This window comes from Pelobates fuscus, chromosome 2 (genome assembly GCF_036172605.1).
Source record: "Pelobates fuscus isolate aPelFus1 chromosome 2, aPelFus1.pri, whole genome shotgun sequence".
NCBI lineage: Eukaryota > Metazoa > Chordata > Amphibia > Anura > Pelobatidae > Pelobates > Pelobates fuscus.
The window spans coordinates 41,905,868-41,923,064 of record NC_086318.1 but is presented as its reverse complement, the minus strand read 5'-3'; the positions used below and the strand labels follow the sequence as shown (position 1 = coordinate 41,923,064).

The following is a 17,197-nucleotide window of genomic DNA, read 5'->3' as shown; positions in this document are numbered from 1 at the left end:
TGTGTGTATTTCAGTTTGTATAACTGTGTGGGTGTATGTGTATCTTAGTGTCTGTCAGTGTTTGTATATATATCCTACAAATATACAATACTTGTCATAAACACACACAACACTCACATAGATCTTAATTCAGCTCTGCTCTCTGTATGTCTGTCTTTTATTATAATTTACCAAGCACACATAGGTAAAATTATATCCTCTATAAAGTGACATAGGTCTTGTTTGACATGATAGATATACTTTAACCAGGGTCGGATTAACACAGGGGCTGATGGAGCTGCAGCTCCAGGCCCATGGAATAGACCCATTTAAAAAAATATATATTTTTTTTATTTTTTTTAACACACTACTCTTAGGTTTGCACCTGACTGGTATTTTAAGGCACAGCCAGTATTTGAGGCTGCCTGGCCGTGATGGTATTGCAGTAATACCGGCAATACAAATGCAAATATTTTCCTCAGTATAAACAGAGATTACTCTGCAATACCAGCGCCGGCCAGTATGGGTCACTGTGTGTGGAGAGAGGCAGGGATAGGAAGTTACAGCATCTCCCTGCCTCTCTCTACTCACTGATCCGCAGGGGAGCAGCTATACAGCACAGAGAGTCCATACAGCAGCTCCGAGCCTACAGAGACAGACTACAGCTCAGGGAAGTGAAGGATGGGGGAAAGGCAGCAGGGAGACATGGGGACACTGAAACACATGTCTCACTGTGTCCCCAAGTGTCTGTGTCCCCATGCCTCCCAGCCAGTGTCCCTAGTGTCTGTGTCCCAACGTGTCTCCCTATGACAGTGTCCCCTAGTCTCCCAGTGTCTGTGTTCCCATGTCTCTCAGTGTCCCTAGTGTCTTAGTTTCCCCAAATGTCTGTGTGCCCATGTCTCCCAGTGCCTGTGTCCCCACGTCTCTGTGTCCCTAGTGTCTGTGACCCCATTTCTCCTAGTGTCCCCAAATGTCTGTGTCCCCATGTCTCCCAGTCTCCCAGTGTTCCCATGTCTGTATCCACAAGTGCCCCCATGTCTCCCAGTGTCCCCAAGTGTCTCAGTGCCCCTATATCTCCCAGTGTTCCCAAGTATCTTAGTGTCCCCGGATCTCTGTGTCCCCATGTCTCACTGTGTCCCCATGTCTCTCAGTGTCCCCTAGTATCCTAGTGACAAAGGACACACTGAGACATTGGGACACTGGGAAATGGAAACACAGACACTAGGAGACTAGGGTACTGGGTGACATGGGGACACTGACAATGTGATACATAGGGACACCGATGCCAGGCTGGCCTTCCAATTCTTTGGACAGACATGCCCCCTTTTTGGGCATGTTCGCCCCTTTTGGCAGTTCTGGTCAGAGGATTTGCGTCAGTGACCCACCCTTTTACCCCGCCCATTGACTTCTTGCTTCACTGGACACTGCTGTTAGGGAGTATGGATTTACTTGAAAGATGAAAGCATAAATTAGATAAAGAGATTAGCATAGAGTATGTGTTTTCTTATAGCTGCATCCTTTGAGTTTCCCTCCAACACCAACTCCATCAGATACATGATGCTTGAGAGGTATGACTGTTTTATTGTTTTTGGTCGATAAGATTCTCTAATTAGGCCCCATCATAATTGTCAGCACCAGGCCCACTGGGCTCTTAATCTGGCCCTGACTTTAACACAAATGACCTGATTGTGAATATTGTTAATTTAAAGTTGTTATGTTGCCAGGAGGCCCCCCATACTCAGTCTTATGAGTTTTCGAATGGTTTAACCCCATATGTTGCTTCCAGAGCATATCTCCAGGTCCCCAGACTGCATCTGGCTTCTGAATCTGAGTTACGTATGTACCTTATGGCGAGCTACTAACTGGCTTAGCGCGTCAGCTGACCACTCTAGTCAATCAGCGTCGCCCCTGCCCAGCGGCATTCCATTCTTCCTATATCTCTGATTTAGAACCTGGACGCCGTTAGGGGACCTGGAAATCAGAGCTGGAGGCAACTTTTAGGGTTAAAACATTCAAGAATGGTTTAACACCTTAATGTTTGAGTGTGCCTGGGGGCCTCCTGGCACCATAAAAACGTTATTTAGATGAAGTTGTTCTGGTGACCGGAGTGTTCCTTTAAGCAGTTGTTCAATCTATGGCAAGTCATTTTATATGGCATATATTGTAGTTACAAACAGTTAATATTTTCACATGGCTCGGAATCTGATGTTCCGAGAACTGAATATGTTGCAAATGTCAATTTCCTAAAGATAAATGTCCATTTTTCATACAATATCCCTTTAGCCAGTCTCCAACCAATTTGTTTGCTCTCTGGAAGAACTCGTCCTCTGTCATTACAACATCCTGGTTTAGGTAATGTAAAAAGGTCCATTTATCACATGTAATAAGAAGTAGCACATACAAAGCGAACAGGCTATGTCCCTGATCATGAACGATGGACCAGACACTCTGCTCCCACATACTTTCTGTTTATCTGTCACTGAAAACTGGAATATAAATTACCTTATGTCAGATACTTAAAAGCGTTATTTTTCGTGGTCCGTACAAAAACTCATTTCATCCATTTTTTTTTTTTTTTGCACATACTTCTCAATACTGGTGCTTTTACAGCATTATGTATAGTCGAAGACTCACTTTAGAGGCTGCTGTCATGTTTTTCCATTAATACGTTTATTATTAATACTTAATACGTTTAAAAATGCATTCTTCAAAGAAGTACCTGTATAAAAAGCAAATTGCATTCTGCAGTATATCAACATAACATTCTACACTGAGTAACCTTGAGAAACATTTTCCCTCAAACAACCTTCTATGTATCTTATATGTACCGACGTCTAAAGCTGAACTATGGCAAAATGATTTTAATAAACTATAGGAAGGGGGGCGGGGGGATAAATGATTGTAGTGGATTCATACATCCACAAAGAAAGTTACATTAAAGGAAAATGATAATGTTATTATTACCTACTAATAAAAGGCCAATACTTATTTATACAATACAATGCTAGACAAAATGCTTGGATTATATGAAAACATTTATATTTAATTGTGTTAAAATGTAAAATGATAGAAAGGTGAAGTGGTAAAATAATATATTTTAAAAAGATGAAATAAAAATGAAATTCAGGAATGATCAGTTTTTTTCTAATCAATATATTCATAAATAATAAATATTCTTGAAGAAATAGTGAAAGAGACACTAAGAATTTTAACATCTACATATAGAATTTTAACGTCTACAATAGAACATTAGACTATTACATGGCTATGTTTGGGGGGAAATGGAAAGATACATTCTAAGTTACGTATGCTATATCCGGCCAAGAGATTGTTTTTGTTTTCATAGAAGTAGACGCAAGTGATAAGATCTGGTCACCAAGAGCAATCTACTCATTCCTGCTATAAAATATACTCTTAGTTTAAAAGACATTTGATAGCGGAGACCCTATCTGAGGACTCCTCCAGGTTACACGTGAAGACTTGGGTCTATCGGTATATTGGAGACTGTTACCCTCCAATAGAAAATCAGGTATTTCTGGTTTTCCACAGCCTGCAGTCAATATGATGAGCTGTGAGTCGACACTCAAGTAGTATGTAATGTACAGATACAGGTAAAATCGTAACTTTTTGCATTTATTTCAGAACATATTTACATTCTGAGATTGTGCCGAGAATATTGTTCGTTGAATTAATTGTACTACCTGAATTACTAGCAAATACACGGATATGATTTTTATTTTAAAATGTACTTGTTTTTTGTATTCTGACCTTATATGTATGGCCTTTTGTAGTCACTTGAAAGCACTACCTATGGAGGAATGCGCATGTGGGAGATTGTCGTGAGATCGAAAGAAAATGAGAACATTTTAGATAATCTGCCCTCTATTATTGAATTGACAGAATTCTTTAAAAGGTTACTCCAACCACCATGAGCGCTTCTGCTTTTAGAAGTGGTCAGTGGTAAGAGTCTTCAGTGCTTAAAACGCTGCACATACAAAGTAATCTAAACTTTTGTACTGGGGTCTAGTTACACCCCCAGCACATGTGGCTTAACGTCCGTCAGTGCGCACAGCGTGATGGCAACAGACGTCATGAACTTCTCCCTTGCAGGCAGTACTCCTGCAAGGGAGAGCTTCAGCATCCTCCCCCTGTCTCTGCACGTTCCTTCTAGTGAGTTATCCAATTTTGTATAGATTTTTTTAATCCCCTCTGCTGTTCGATTCCTCCCTTCCCTACTTGGCTCAGAGGATGCGCAGCACTCTGAAATTATAGAACGATCCAATCAAATGCTTCTCTATAAGTTTATTCTTAGATCAGAGTAACCCTTTAATAAATTGTGCCTCATATTTAATTATATTTAGGTGTCCCAGTTAAAGAATGAACTTACCTAGTTCCCACTGTTACTTTAAAACTCATATTTGAATCCAATGGGAGGGATTCTTTGGCAACATCTAGTGAGTTATAATCCTAGAGGTTCCATAACGTTTCACACTGCCCACCTAGCCGTACTTGCTGTCTGCAGCCTGGAACGGACACCTTTTATTTATAGGACATTGACTACTCGAGCCAGTCCCTGACATTAGATGTCTTTGATGTCTTCAAGAAAACTGTCAATAAACCAAGCAATTATGGCTCCTTTGCCATTTCTGAAAGACAACCATTGCATGCTTACCTACGGGGGATAAAGGGGTATAAGGTCCCGGGCTGTCCAATCTGCTATACTAGATTGCTGATACAGTGTGTTGACATTTCCCTGTGCTCACTGTATGTATAGCTGTGCATGGTGGTGACAGGGATCTAATGATATAGAGCTATGCAGGTTGGAGCACAGGTCTCCCACAGAAAGTACTGGAGCAAGAGGTATAGAGCTCATTCATACCTCCCAACGCTCCCTATTTAGAAAAGGCCGTACCTATTGTGGGCCCAAATCTCTCCACCCCTCTTTTCTATCCTAGTTATTATCCTTAGTGTGTCGGAATGTATACCAGAGTTCCACAGCAATACTACTCACAGTAATGTGTCTTTAAACTGCCATAGATGGTTTAGAAAATAATTAGTATAAATAAGATACTTTGTTCTTGTTCTAAATTACATTTTAGTTGGACAAATTATTATTAAGTCCCTGGCCACACCACAATGCCACCCCTAAAATGGAAGTATGCCTATTTGTCCATTTTCCAAGTGTTGGGAGGTATGTTCATGGGATCAATGGGGCTAATCAGGGTGTTCTTATTGTCCTGTCATGAAAAGAAGTGTGTGTGTGTGTGTGTGTATTATTTATTTATTCTTACTTTTTTGAATGTTTCTACAAGTTTGATGTTATTTTTAGCAAAACATTTCCACTGCATTCACTCTCTTGTTGGATGAAGAATCAATTTCTTAAATATCTGTATCTTACCTTATTTTCGCGTAGGGCCTTTTTTTTTTTACTTTTTTTTTTAACTTTTTTTTTATATATGTTTTTACATTAACTTATGAAGATACACAAGCCTAGATCAATGTCTCAAATATACATAGAATATGAAATAATTCTGGCTACCCATTGCGAAAGCACAATAAATATTAATAACTATTTATTTCTAACGATACTTTAGCATTAAATATAGAAACAAACGTGTGTTTTTTTTTATTTATTTTTTGTCGAAGTAACTTGTGAGGGATAGGATTTAGTCGTGTTGTGCTAATGCCAGCAGCTTAATATGTTTTGCAGGTAACGTAGGTTGGAATGTTTTGTTAATTATATCTTTGAAATTCCTGAACAGCTCAGGAAAAAACATGAAAAACACTTTTTTTTCATACCCCGCTTACTAATCTTAATCTATTATTTGGCCAATAAACGTGGGAAGGCCTTCTTGTATACGAAGAAGGAACATTTATTGAAATATAAAAAATATTTTCCAATCCAATATGCAGCATTTAATGCGTGAGATATTGACCAAAAAAAAACAATTTTCAAGGGGCAATCACAATCAGAAATTTACACAGATCCTCCTAGATTTCAAGTATAATTCCACACTGTTTCCCTTTTGGAAGGACTGCTTTCTTCAAGGAGCAAATGTATCCATCAGGCTGTCTTACCTCTTTTATGGTGGTTTAGAACATTTGGGGTATCACAGAGCTCCGCAGCAGTAGAACCCAAATTCTTATTCTCGATCAACTAACACTGCAGCATTAGAACTTGCACTATTGCGTGCATATCACCGAGTTAAACAGCCTTTAAACTCAAATTGTAATGTATATATCTTAGAGCTCGAGACCATTTTAACTCCCTTTAAAACCGCTGTAGAATGGCTAACGCAATCATCGACTGGGTCTTTGGAATTATTCAGCAAATCTTACCCGTTCTGGTGTTTGGGCTTTTTTTATCGAGCTGCAAATTAGTCAGTTTTCAGAAATTATATGAAGTTCTAGGTTAATTATGATATGAAGATGTCCCCAGTTCAATCATTGTTCATATTAAACCATCAATCTCTTCGGAATCAAACCGTTTATCTGTGGGATGCTCATTCCAAGTGTCAACATTTCAGAAATCCCAATTGACATTAAATGATGACTTCTATCATAGGCCATTTAAATGCATACTCAGGGCCTTTAAATTGTGGGGTTTTAAGAACGCCGTGTCACTGAGAATGATTTAAGAGTCACATGTGTGTGAACAATTTCTGCTCTGAACACATGAATCTAAAATAATGCATTAAGCAGTCTCAAACATCTAGCAGCTGTGGGACAAGCATGGAACTACTTACTAAAACAATAATTCCCCTCTGTAGGGTTTGGATCTTTGAGTATCAGTTGCAGTTGAAGATGCCTATAACATACCACATCAACTATTCTATGCTGGGAGCCAAAGAACTATATTTATGTTAGAATTCTAGATACATGTACTAATTGGTGCACCAGAGGCAGACCTGGCCGCTGTGTACACCTAAAGAACAGAAGGTATGCTCATATTGTCCAACTCCAAATTGTGGACCTAAATCCCTCTGTCCCTGTTTTTTTTCCTTGGAGCTCTACGCTTTTAATTTGAGTGTGTTACAGAGCTTCACAGCAGTAATACTCACAGTAACCTCTTTCAACTATCGTGGACATGTTTTCAAATTAAATATTTATCTGTGTAAATAGGATAGTTTGGTCTTAATATTTTCAGTTTTGGTTATACATAGGGTTACCTGAAGGTAATTAAGTTACCTAATGTTCTAAAGTAGCCTGCCTTCTGGACGCACCTTCAGTCACCTTTCCTTGATCTTTGAAATGTTGGGCAGTATGAGTTTATTACATAATACCTCCCAACATACCTGTATTTGCCAGAACAGTTCTGATTTAAGGGTACTTTCCTGCTGTCCCTGGTTTGCACTATTTACTCCAAATCTTGTCACTGCGCCAGTGCTTAGATATACTTTAAAGGACCACTATAGTGCCAGGAAAACATACTCGTTTTCATGGCACTATAGTGCCCTGAGTGTGCCCCCATCTCAGGGTCCCACTCCCGCCGGGGGTTAAATTTACCTCTTTTTCCAGCGCCGGGGGGGGACGACTCTCCTCCTCCTCTCCTCCTCCTTCTTGTCGTCATCGGCTGAATGCGCATGCGCAGCACGAGCCGCGCGTGCATTCAGCCAGTCCATAGGAAAGCATTCTCAGTGCTTTCCTATGGACGCTCAGTGCTTTCCTATGGACGCTGGCGTCTTCTCACTGTGAAAATCACAGTGAGAAGCGCGGAAGCGCCTCTAGCGGCTGTCACTGAGACAACCACTAGAGGCTGGATTAACCCTATTATAAATTCTTTAAAACTGCTATATTTATAAAAGAAAGGGTTAGTCCTAGCTGGACCTGGCACCCAGACCACTGCATTAAGCTGAAGCTGTCTGGGTGCCTATAGTGGTCCTTTAACTGTGCAATGTGCACCCAGGGCACGCCTTTCATGGAACCCAGCTGGCTCTCCCTTTTTCAGCCTAGTATTACCTGATCCACTCCTTGTCTGACCAACAGCATGTGCCTTTGTGACACATATATCCCCCACCTACACTTTTTATACCAACCAATATTGGGAGGTATGCTGTCCATATGGAAATTATTACCAAGGCGTGAATGCTTTCAAGAGGCAATGCATGCAACTGCTGCAGGTCCACCTGTTTTGAGTTCTATGGGGTCTTCTCCCTCACCCGCCATTTTGCTAATGCAGAATTTAGCATTAGGTTATAGGGTGAAGGCATCATGAAATTCCACCTCTGTCTCCTATTTTTCATTAATATTTTGTGTTTATGAAAAACTCAAAAGTGATAGTACTGCTGAGTATACATTACCCACCATTCTGGCACTTGCGAGGTTAATATGCCCATATAAAATAACATATTTCAGCCATCCCTACAATAAACAGTTGCAATGTTTTGTTTTATTCCCTGAATCCTGCATGACATTTATGCTGCCATACAGTATAATAGATTGACTATCTTTCAGGCGTATTTATGCCTCGCTAATTTCTCTATTTTGAAATTTTAGTGTAATATTTCAAGCCACAGCGTTAAGTTCTCCAAATACCTGAAATGATTCCCCCCAAGCTTTGAGGCATTCATTACAGAATGTTCGGCTACTCCTGAGGTCTGATTATACGCCTATTTGTCTTGGATGTTAAGTCCGTTGTGAACTGTACAGCAAGCCCCTCTCGTAGATGTAGAAATAGTAAATTGAGAGATGCTGTTTGGTCATTAATGGCAAAACATCTAAAGCAGAATGAAGGATTGCTAAGCCTCTATTTTAACAGATTCTTGCACTACTGCAAAACCTTCGCCTTAACGTGTGGTTACTGGTCTGGTCTGCCCTCCCAGCCTTCAGTGTCTTTCTACTCCAAAAATCCTGCTATACTTGATGTCGCGGCTTTGGTTTCTTGGGCTTCTGGTTTAGCTGTTAGATTTCTACAACAGAAAAGCTGAGAACTAGAGAACTTGAAAAAGCACTTGATAACAAGGTAAACAAAAGAAGTAAAATATGTCTTAGAAATATAAAAATGTATAAAAAGCTTATTTTAGAACAGAAGTTAATAAGCATGTAATGCAAGCAACGTTAACCCCAAGATATTCAGAGAGGTAAGATCATAGGTAACGTGTACTTATTTAGGACCGTGTAGGACGCGCAGGCAGTAAGTATAAGCTGATCTTAAATTTATTGAAAATGCAGTATGTATCAAACAGATGGTACCCAGAAGTTGTCCTCCAGCCAGTGGATCCTCAGTGAAAGATGTGAGAAACTGATTCACTCATCGCATACATGGATACTTGATCTCTGTAAGTCGGAGCTTGAAGCTGGGAACCTGTACTGACATTGTTGCAGGCAGAAATATCTGCAAATCTTAAAATGTGATCAATGCGTTATGTCCTTCAGGAGGTCATCGAGATCATAAGTTACTGAGCATTGGCTGGGTTTTAATATAAGTATCTCCGTCCGTATTAATGGCCTGAAACTTTACCGTCTGAACAATGGTTTCTTTTCATATTGTAACCGGTTCATCAGATAAAGAAATGTTATACAATATATTTCAAAAAGAATTTGATGGATACAATTCCTCATGTTTAAATATAGACAGATCATGTCTACAATAAAAATCATTGTTTAGCTAAAACTTGAGTAGACCTTCATTGTCCTACATTATCTACAACCCACGAAGTCCCCAATGGTTTTTATAGTTTTTCTTTAAAGATGCCAAGTGGTCTGAGCAGGGTTAAATCTCAGCTCACAACAAGAGGCGCAGGTATCTCCCCTCTGCCAGCTGGGGCCATTTTTAGTGCCCTCAGGATTTTGATGTGCTCTTTAAATAGGCATTTAAATGCATATACAGAGATCACAGTGTGAGCAGGCTTAAATCCCTGCTCACACCAGGAGACCCAGGTATCAATGGATACCATGGGCTCCCCTCTGTCATGGCCCTTGACTAACCAGTGAGCTATGTGCAGTGCGGGAAGTCAACGCTCCATAGAACCTTTTAAATCTATTCATAAAACTGCAGCTGAGCGATTTCTCAGATTGCTTTTGTGTTGCAGGCTGCTTCAGGGAGACCCCCAGATTCTGAATAGACCATAATGGGGTCTCCCTACACAGAGGCGGCTCTAGACTTTATGAGGCCTTGTGTGAAACGCAAACATGAGGCCCCACTAACAAAAAAGTGTCACATATACACATTGATGCACTGTCTACCTGTGTATGTGCCTGAGAGTGTGTCTGACAGAGAGTATCCTTGTGTGTGCGAATGCATGTCTCTGTGAGCATGTTTGCGTTTTTGTCTGAGACCCTATGTGTATGGGGTAGCTGATGGTGAGAGGGAGCGGGGGGTGTGATGGTGAGAGGGAGCGGGGGGTGTGATGGTGAGAGGGAGCGGGGGGTGTGATGGTGAGAGGGAGCAAAGGGTGTGATGGTGAGAGGGAGGGAGCGGGGGGTGATGGTAATGTGAGAGGGAGCGGGGGGTGATGGTAATGTGAGAGGGAGCGGGGGGTGATGGTAATGTGAGAGGGATCGGGGGGTGATGGTAATGTGAGAGGGAGCGGGGGGTGATGGTAATGTGAGAGGGAGCGGGGGGTGATGGTAATGTGAGAGGGAGCGGGGGGTGATGGTAATGTGAGAGGGAGCGGGGGGTAATGTGAGAGTGAGCGGGGGGTAATGTGAGAGTGAGAGGGGGTAATGTGAGAGTGAGAGGGGGTAATGTGAGAGTGAGAGGGGGTAATGTGAGAGTGAGAGGGGGGTAATGTGAGAGTGAGAGAGGGTAATGTGAGAGTGAGAGGGGGGTAATGTGAGAGTGAGAGTGGGGGGGTAATGTGAGAGTGAGAGTGGGGGGCTAATGTGAGAGTGAGAGGGGGTAATGTGAGAGTGAGAGGGGGGTAATGTGAGAGTGAGAGAGGGTAATGTGAGAGTGAGAGTGGGGGGCTAATGTGAGAGTGAGAGGGGGTAATGTGAGAGTGAGAGGGGGTAATGTGAGAGTGAGAGTGGGGGGCTAATGTGAGAGTGAGAGTGGGGGGCTAATGTGAGAGTGAGAGTGGGGGGGTAATGTGAGAGTGAGAGGGGGTAATGTGAGAGTGAGAGGGGGTAATGTGAGAGTGAGAGGGGGTAATGTGAGAGTGAGAGGGGGTAATGTGAGAGTGAGAGGGGGTAATGTGAGAGTGAGAGGGGGTAATGTGAGTGAGAGGGGGGTGATGTGAGAAGGAGGGGGTGGTGACGGAGGGTTATGCTGAGGGTGGTGATGCTGAGGGTGGTGGGGGGTAATGCTGAGGGTGGTGAGGGGTGATGCTGAGGGTGGTGAGGGGTGATGCTGAGGGTGGTGATGCTGAGGGGGGTGATGCTGAGGGTGGTGGGAGGTGAGGCTGAGGGTGGTGGGGGGTTATGGGGGATGGTGAGGCTGAGGGTGAAGGGGTAATGGTGAGGGTGGTGGGGGTGAGGGTGGTGGGGGTGAGGGTGGTGGGGGTGAGGCTGAGGGTGGTGGGGGGTGATGGTGACTGTGGTGTTGGGTGTAGCTGAGGGTGGTGGTGGGTGTAGCTGAGGGTGGTGGGGGTGAGGCTGAGGGTGGTGGGGGGGTGATGGTGGGGAGGGGTGATGGTGAGGGTGGTGAGGGGTGATGGTGGTGGGGGGTGAAGCTGAGGGTGGTGGGGGGTGAGGCTGAGGGTGGTGATGGTGATGGTGGTGGGGGTGAGGCTGAGGGTGGTGGGGGGGTGATGGTGACGGTGGTGGGGGGGGTGAAGCTGAGGGTGGTGGGGGTGAGGGTGGGGAGGGGTGATGGTGAGGGTGGTGATGGTGGTGGGGGGTGAGGCTGAGGGTGGTGGGGGTGATGGTGGGGGGTGATGGTGGTGGGGGGTGAGGCTGAGGGTGGTGGGGGTGATGGTGGTGGGGGGTGAAGCTGAGGGTGGTGGGGGTGAGGCTGAGGGTGGGGAGGGGTGATGGTGGTGGGAGTGAGGCTGAGGGTGGTGGGGGTGATGGTGGTGGGGGTGAGGCTGAGGGTGGTGGGGGTGAGGCTGAGGGTGGTGGGGGTGATGGTGGGTGAGGCTGAGGATTGTGGGTGGTGAAGCTGGGGGTGAGCCTGAGGGTGGTGGGGGTGATGGTGGTGGGGGGTAAAGGGGAGGGAGCGCCTACCTTTCCCTGGTGGTCCAGTGGGCTCCCTGGTGGTCCGGTGGCCACTGCTCCCGGTCTGCAGCTCCGCAGAGCTGCAGACCGTGTCATCTCGCGAGATTTCAGAGCGTTGGCGTGGTAACCAGCGGAAACGCTCTGATTGGCCAATTCTCGCGAGTCACATGGTCTGCAGCTCTGCACACTGCGGAGCTGCAGACCAGTGTCTGCGATGGTGGCCGGGCAGCCAGGAGAGGCCTCGCACCCGGCGGCATACAGGGCAAGCCGCCGGGCCCCCTCCTGGTGTCAGGTCCTCGGTCAGTGACCGAGGACCTGACACACTCTGCCAACAGGCGGTTTAGGCGGCCGCGCGGCACCCGCCAGCGCGAGGCCTTAGGCGGCCGCCTAAACCGCCTAATTAGAGAGCCGCCTCTGTCCCTACATATCCCCAGCCAACAGTGTAATTGACTGGGAAGCAGGCTCCATCTAGATTACATTGAATCTAATTATGAAAACAGCAAGTAAATGGTATTCACAGGCCACTATATTCTGTTTTTAGTAGGAAACATATTTTCTGTTATCAGAATTGATGTAAGTAGAGGGGTTCCTTGAGGGTTAGTGGTGGGACTAAGGTTTTGGTAGGGTTGTGATTAGATTTACAGTTAAAGTAGGTAGGTTCAGAGTTAGGGTAGGCTTGTGGTTAGCTGTATGGTATGAGTTAGTGTAGTGTTAGTGTTTTGGTAAGTTAAAGGGACACTACAGTCACCTGAACAACTTTAGCTTAATGAAGCAGTTTTGGTGTATAGAACATGCCCCTGCAGCCTCACTGCTCAATCCTCTGCCATTTAGGAGTTAAATCCCTTTGTTTATGAACCCTAGTCACACCTCCCTGCATGTGACTTGCACAGCTTTCCATAAACACTTCCTGTAAAGAGAGCCCTATTTAGGCTTTCTTTATTGCAAGTTCTGTTTAATTAAGATTTTCTTATCCCCTGCTATGTTAATAGCTTGCTAGACCCTGCAAGAGCCTCCTGTATGTGATTAAAGTTCAATTTAGAGATTGAGATACAATTATTTAAGGTAAATTACATCTGTTTGAAAGTAAAACCAGTTTTTCTTTTTCATGCAGGCTCTGTCAATCATAGCCAGGGGAGGTGTGGCTAGGGCTGCATAAACAGAAACAAAGTGATTTAACTCCTAAATGACAGTGAATTGAGCAGTGAAATTGCAGGGGAATGATCTATACACTAAAACTGCTTTATTTAGCTAAAGTAATTTAGGTGACTATAGTGTTCCTTTAAGGCTTATTGCTGGGTTTAGATTAAAGCTGGTTTAGGGTTAAAAAATATTGTAGGGTAATTGTTTAGGGTACATTTAGGGTAAAAATTAGAGTAAGCATTGGGCAAGGGATACAGTTGGTATAGCATTAGTGTGGGGGTTGGTATAGGGCAGGGGTAGGCAACCTTCGGCTCTACAGATGTTGTGGACTACATCTCCCTTGATGCTTTGCCAGCAATATGGCTGTAAAAGCATTATGGGAGATGTAGTCCAAAACATCTGTAGAGCCGAAGGTTGCCTACCCCTGGTATAGGGTTAGCATACACTACCAGAAATGAATTTACATCCTAGACTGGGATTCTAACAATCTGGACTGATATATATGAATCTATTTTGAGTTCTTTTTTTAGTTGCTCACTTGATGTGTAACATTATTATAGGTCAAAATGTGAACAAATCTGTCTCCCCCACCGCCATTTTTATCATTTTATTTACACGTAATTTTGTGTTAGGTATACAGATAGGATATAACGTGAAATCCCTTTCTGTCCTTTAAACACCTGAATTACAGTTAAACAAACACATCGCTCAAATTCAAGGTTTTGTTTTGGTTCTGAACTTGGACTTTTGTTATCGTCCTTAAGGGGTGCATAGTTACATGCATTCTATATGTGTTGCTTCATTTGCAGGTGGGATTTTGATACAGTACAAGAGATGCTTTAAATGTTTGTGCATATTTGTTCAGCTCCATTAAATGCAGCTCTGATTAACATACCGAGAGTTTTTGCTGTATTCTCAATCCCAAGAGCATCAATCTGTGTGATTCATGTGAGTTTCATTAATGTGCTCATCCATTTTTTTTTTTGCTCTGTTTTTAACAGCTACCCCTCCATGGGCAACAACGGTTTCGACAGCCACACAGGCGACACTGATTGCCCACTCATATGGAATGACTCAACCACCAATTTACAGCCAAGCAGCCAATGTCCAAGCTCCCATTATTGGGGTCACGCCCACTCTGCCCCCTCATATGGCCACCCAGCTTCCACTAATGACAGCCCACTACCAACTGCAGCAACACCAGCAGCCAGCACAGCCTCTGAGCAACATGGTAGTGAATCTTCAGAGCCAAACCATGTACAGACACAGCCAACCGATTGCCATGTCTTCTCTAACTGGAGTTGGCCAAGTCCCTCACCCAGGCCACACTGCTGTAGGCAATGGTCACATGACTTGCCCCATTCTGCCTCCTCCACCACCCACGATGCCTTCCGCAGCTCTAACTAATAGTGTTCCGGCTACAAATGGGCAAACGGCCCCACAGCTTCCTCACAACCAGAACACCCACCCAGAAAACCCTCCCAATGGAGTCCAGATGCTACGGACAATAGGCATGGGAAAGTATGAATTCACAGATCCCTGGTACCCAAAAGGTAAGCCGTGCTTTCAGCTATTTTTATCCTTTTGTGTCCTCAAATGCGTTGCACAGTCTCTGATATGTAATCAATATCTGACAAGTAATTTGGTATCTGCCAAAAGGTCACGGAAGCTGATCTTTCATCCTTAATGTATTTGTGCTGGGAGTCCAGCATCAATTTCCTATTATACCGCCTGCAGAAGCCTTTATGAATTAAATATGACCAAAAAAAAGAAAGCAGTTCTCAAGGCTAAAACAGAACACAGAGTTCTTATCCTAGCAAATAACACAGACGGAGTGTGCCCTATAATCGTTCGAAATGGAATTCCTATTCTCTGATTTCTATGGCAGTTGTAATCTGCCCTTACTATGCTTCCCGCTGTAATGCATCAGATTGTGGTTGAAAAGCAAGCCCCGTTTTTTTTTATTATTTTCAACTGAAGTGATTCTCCGGTCCCAGAGGTCTTTCCTTTTTAAATAATGCATGCCTTGCAACAGTGCCTTTTCCAGAACAAGCGGTAAAACAAGGGCCAGCGACCGGCTTCCATGCTAACAAGTAAAAGAGCCTAGATGCATAATACACAAGATTCTCAGCTTTTTTTTTTGTTTTTTCGCATGACTCAACAGTTTCTTCCGAAATTACATTTGCAGTTACAAGTATCCCTCCTTATCACTAGGAAGGCTTTTACGGCTCAGCTTTTTAGAAATCGAGTAAAGTCATCAATGTAAATAAAGGAAACCTGCGGAGAATATGTTCCATCCAACCCGTTGCTGAGCATTCAGCCAGTGGTGAGAGATGCTTCCAATAACATTTCAAACAATGCTCGTTGTCTGCATTTCAGACAATGGAGACAATGAATATAAATTGTGTTTATAAAAAAGGATTTCTTTCTGTTGTTTCGTACGTTTGAGAGCAGAGATATAAGACTTCAGAGCATGTAATTGGGTTCTGTTGAAGAAGAAAAAAAAAACAGAACCATGAAAATGTAATTTTTTTTAGCTACGTACCAGCAATGATTGGAGATGTTAGGAATTAGACTTTTGGACAGCTAAAAAATGTGGTTAGTCTGATTGATTTTGTTCGGAAAATTTAAATTCTCCATGCTCCTTTTTTGTGGTCAAATTTGACCCGTGTAATTGTATCATGAAAAAAGAGTCAGATAAACCAAAAGGGAACGTAAATGGGCCAATCGTTGTTCGGAAAAATATATTTACATGTTATATTAATAGAATATACTGTAAATCTTTGGTGCAATTTCTCGCCATTTGGTTTAAGTAACCAATACAGTTACATAGTTACATAGTTACATAGCTGAAAAGAGACTTGCGTCCATCAAGTTCAGCCTTCCTCACATATGCTTCTGTGATAATGAGGAGCAGTTAAAAATATATATGCCCATCAATAATTTTTTTGAGCCACAGATGGAAGTCCAAATCAGAAAACAAAAGCAACTGCTCATTCATTGCCGTTTTGTGATTCGTTCATTTAGAATTTCAGGGTTACGGAATTCCAAAGAACCGCTGAACGCCCAAGATTCAAACAAATCGCTTTTTTTTTTTTTAAAACAAATACACAAGTCTATTAGTAGGTGCAGTTAATTAGGAAAGGGACATTTATACCACCGCCTTGTCAACTAGCATTCTATCGTCTTCACATTTGGGGTCATTATTGTATCTTCGCCTATACTAATCACACTTTAAGGGACTGGTTACATTAAATTTAAGAATCAAGGCTTAGAAATAAGGGATATTTACTATTCACTAAACTCTGAATCATAGCAAATTAAATCAGAGTTGCCAAACTGAGGCTACAGGAGCCAAGCTGAAGAATTATTCCAAATAAACTATATTAGTCCTAGTTTTGCAATGCAGATTTAATTAACTGACCTCCATAGAGATTACTGATGATGCCAAATATCAGGGTTAAGGGTTATCAGGTTACAGTGAAACGTAAAAACATTAAAGGAACAGTGGAAGCGCCAAAACTACTACAGCATGCTTTAGTGGTTTTGGTGCTTACCGGAGTGCATTGGCAACCGCCCCATTGTAAGTAGTAAAGCCATTTAAGAATGTTTTGACTTCTTACCTGGGGTCCGCTGCTCCCTGCCTCCACTACATCTGACATGTAGCCCAGGCTCAACACGCTGTACTTGTCATGGTTTTTTAAGTGTTCCTTTAAGACATAACCTTGGATTAGCATTATATTAACATGTTCCTTTTTGGGTAATAACTGCATTTACCTTAGTATTAATAGATCTAGTATCCTTAGTTGATGTACCTAAACATGTGGCAGGTGTAGTGGCTGGTGAACTGCTATTCTTATGTTTCTACACAAATGTATGAATGTTCAAGAGACCTGCAGTTTACTATACCATTACCCCACACAACACTTTAAGCTGTCACTGCTCCAATCAGTGAAAGCCAATTGTTCCTAAATCCATCCAA

General features: G+C 42.9%; 1 protein-coding gene across 1 annotated transcript in view; it reads left to right on the top strand.

Moving 5' to 3' along the window:
* KLHL29 (kelch like family member 29) overlaps positions 1-17,197 on the top strand; it is an 830,662-nt gene that overhangs the window by 541,147 nt on the left and 272,318 nt on the right. Inside the window, exon 6 of the mRNA XM_063440860.1 lies at positions 14,217-14,768. Coding sequence (XP_063296930.1) covers positions 14,217-14,768 — 552 coding nt within the window. The remainder of the gene's footprint in view (positions 1-14,216; positions 14,769-17,197) is intronic.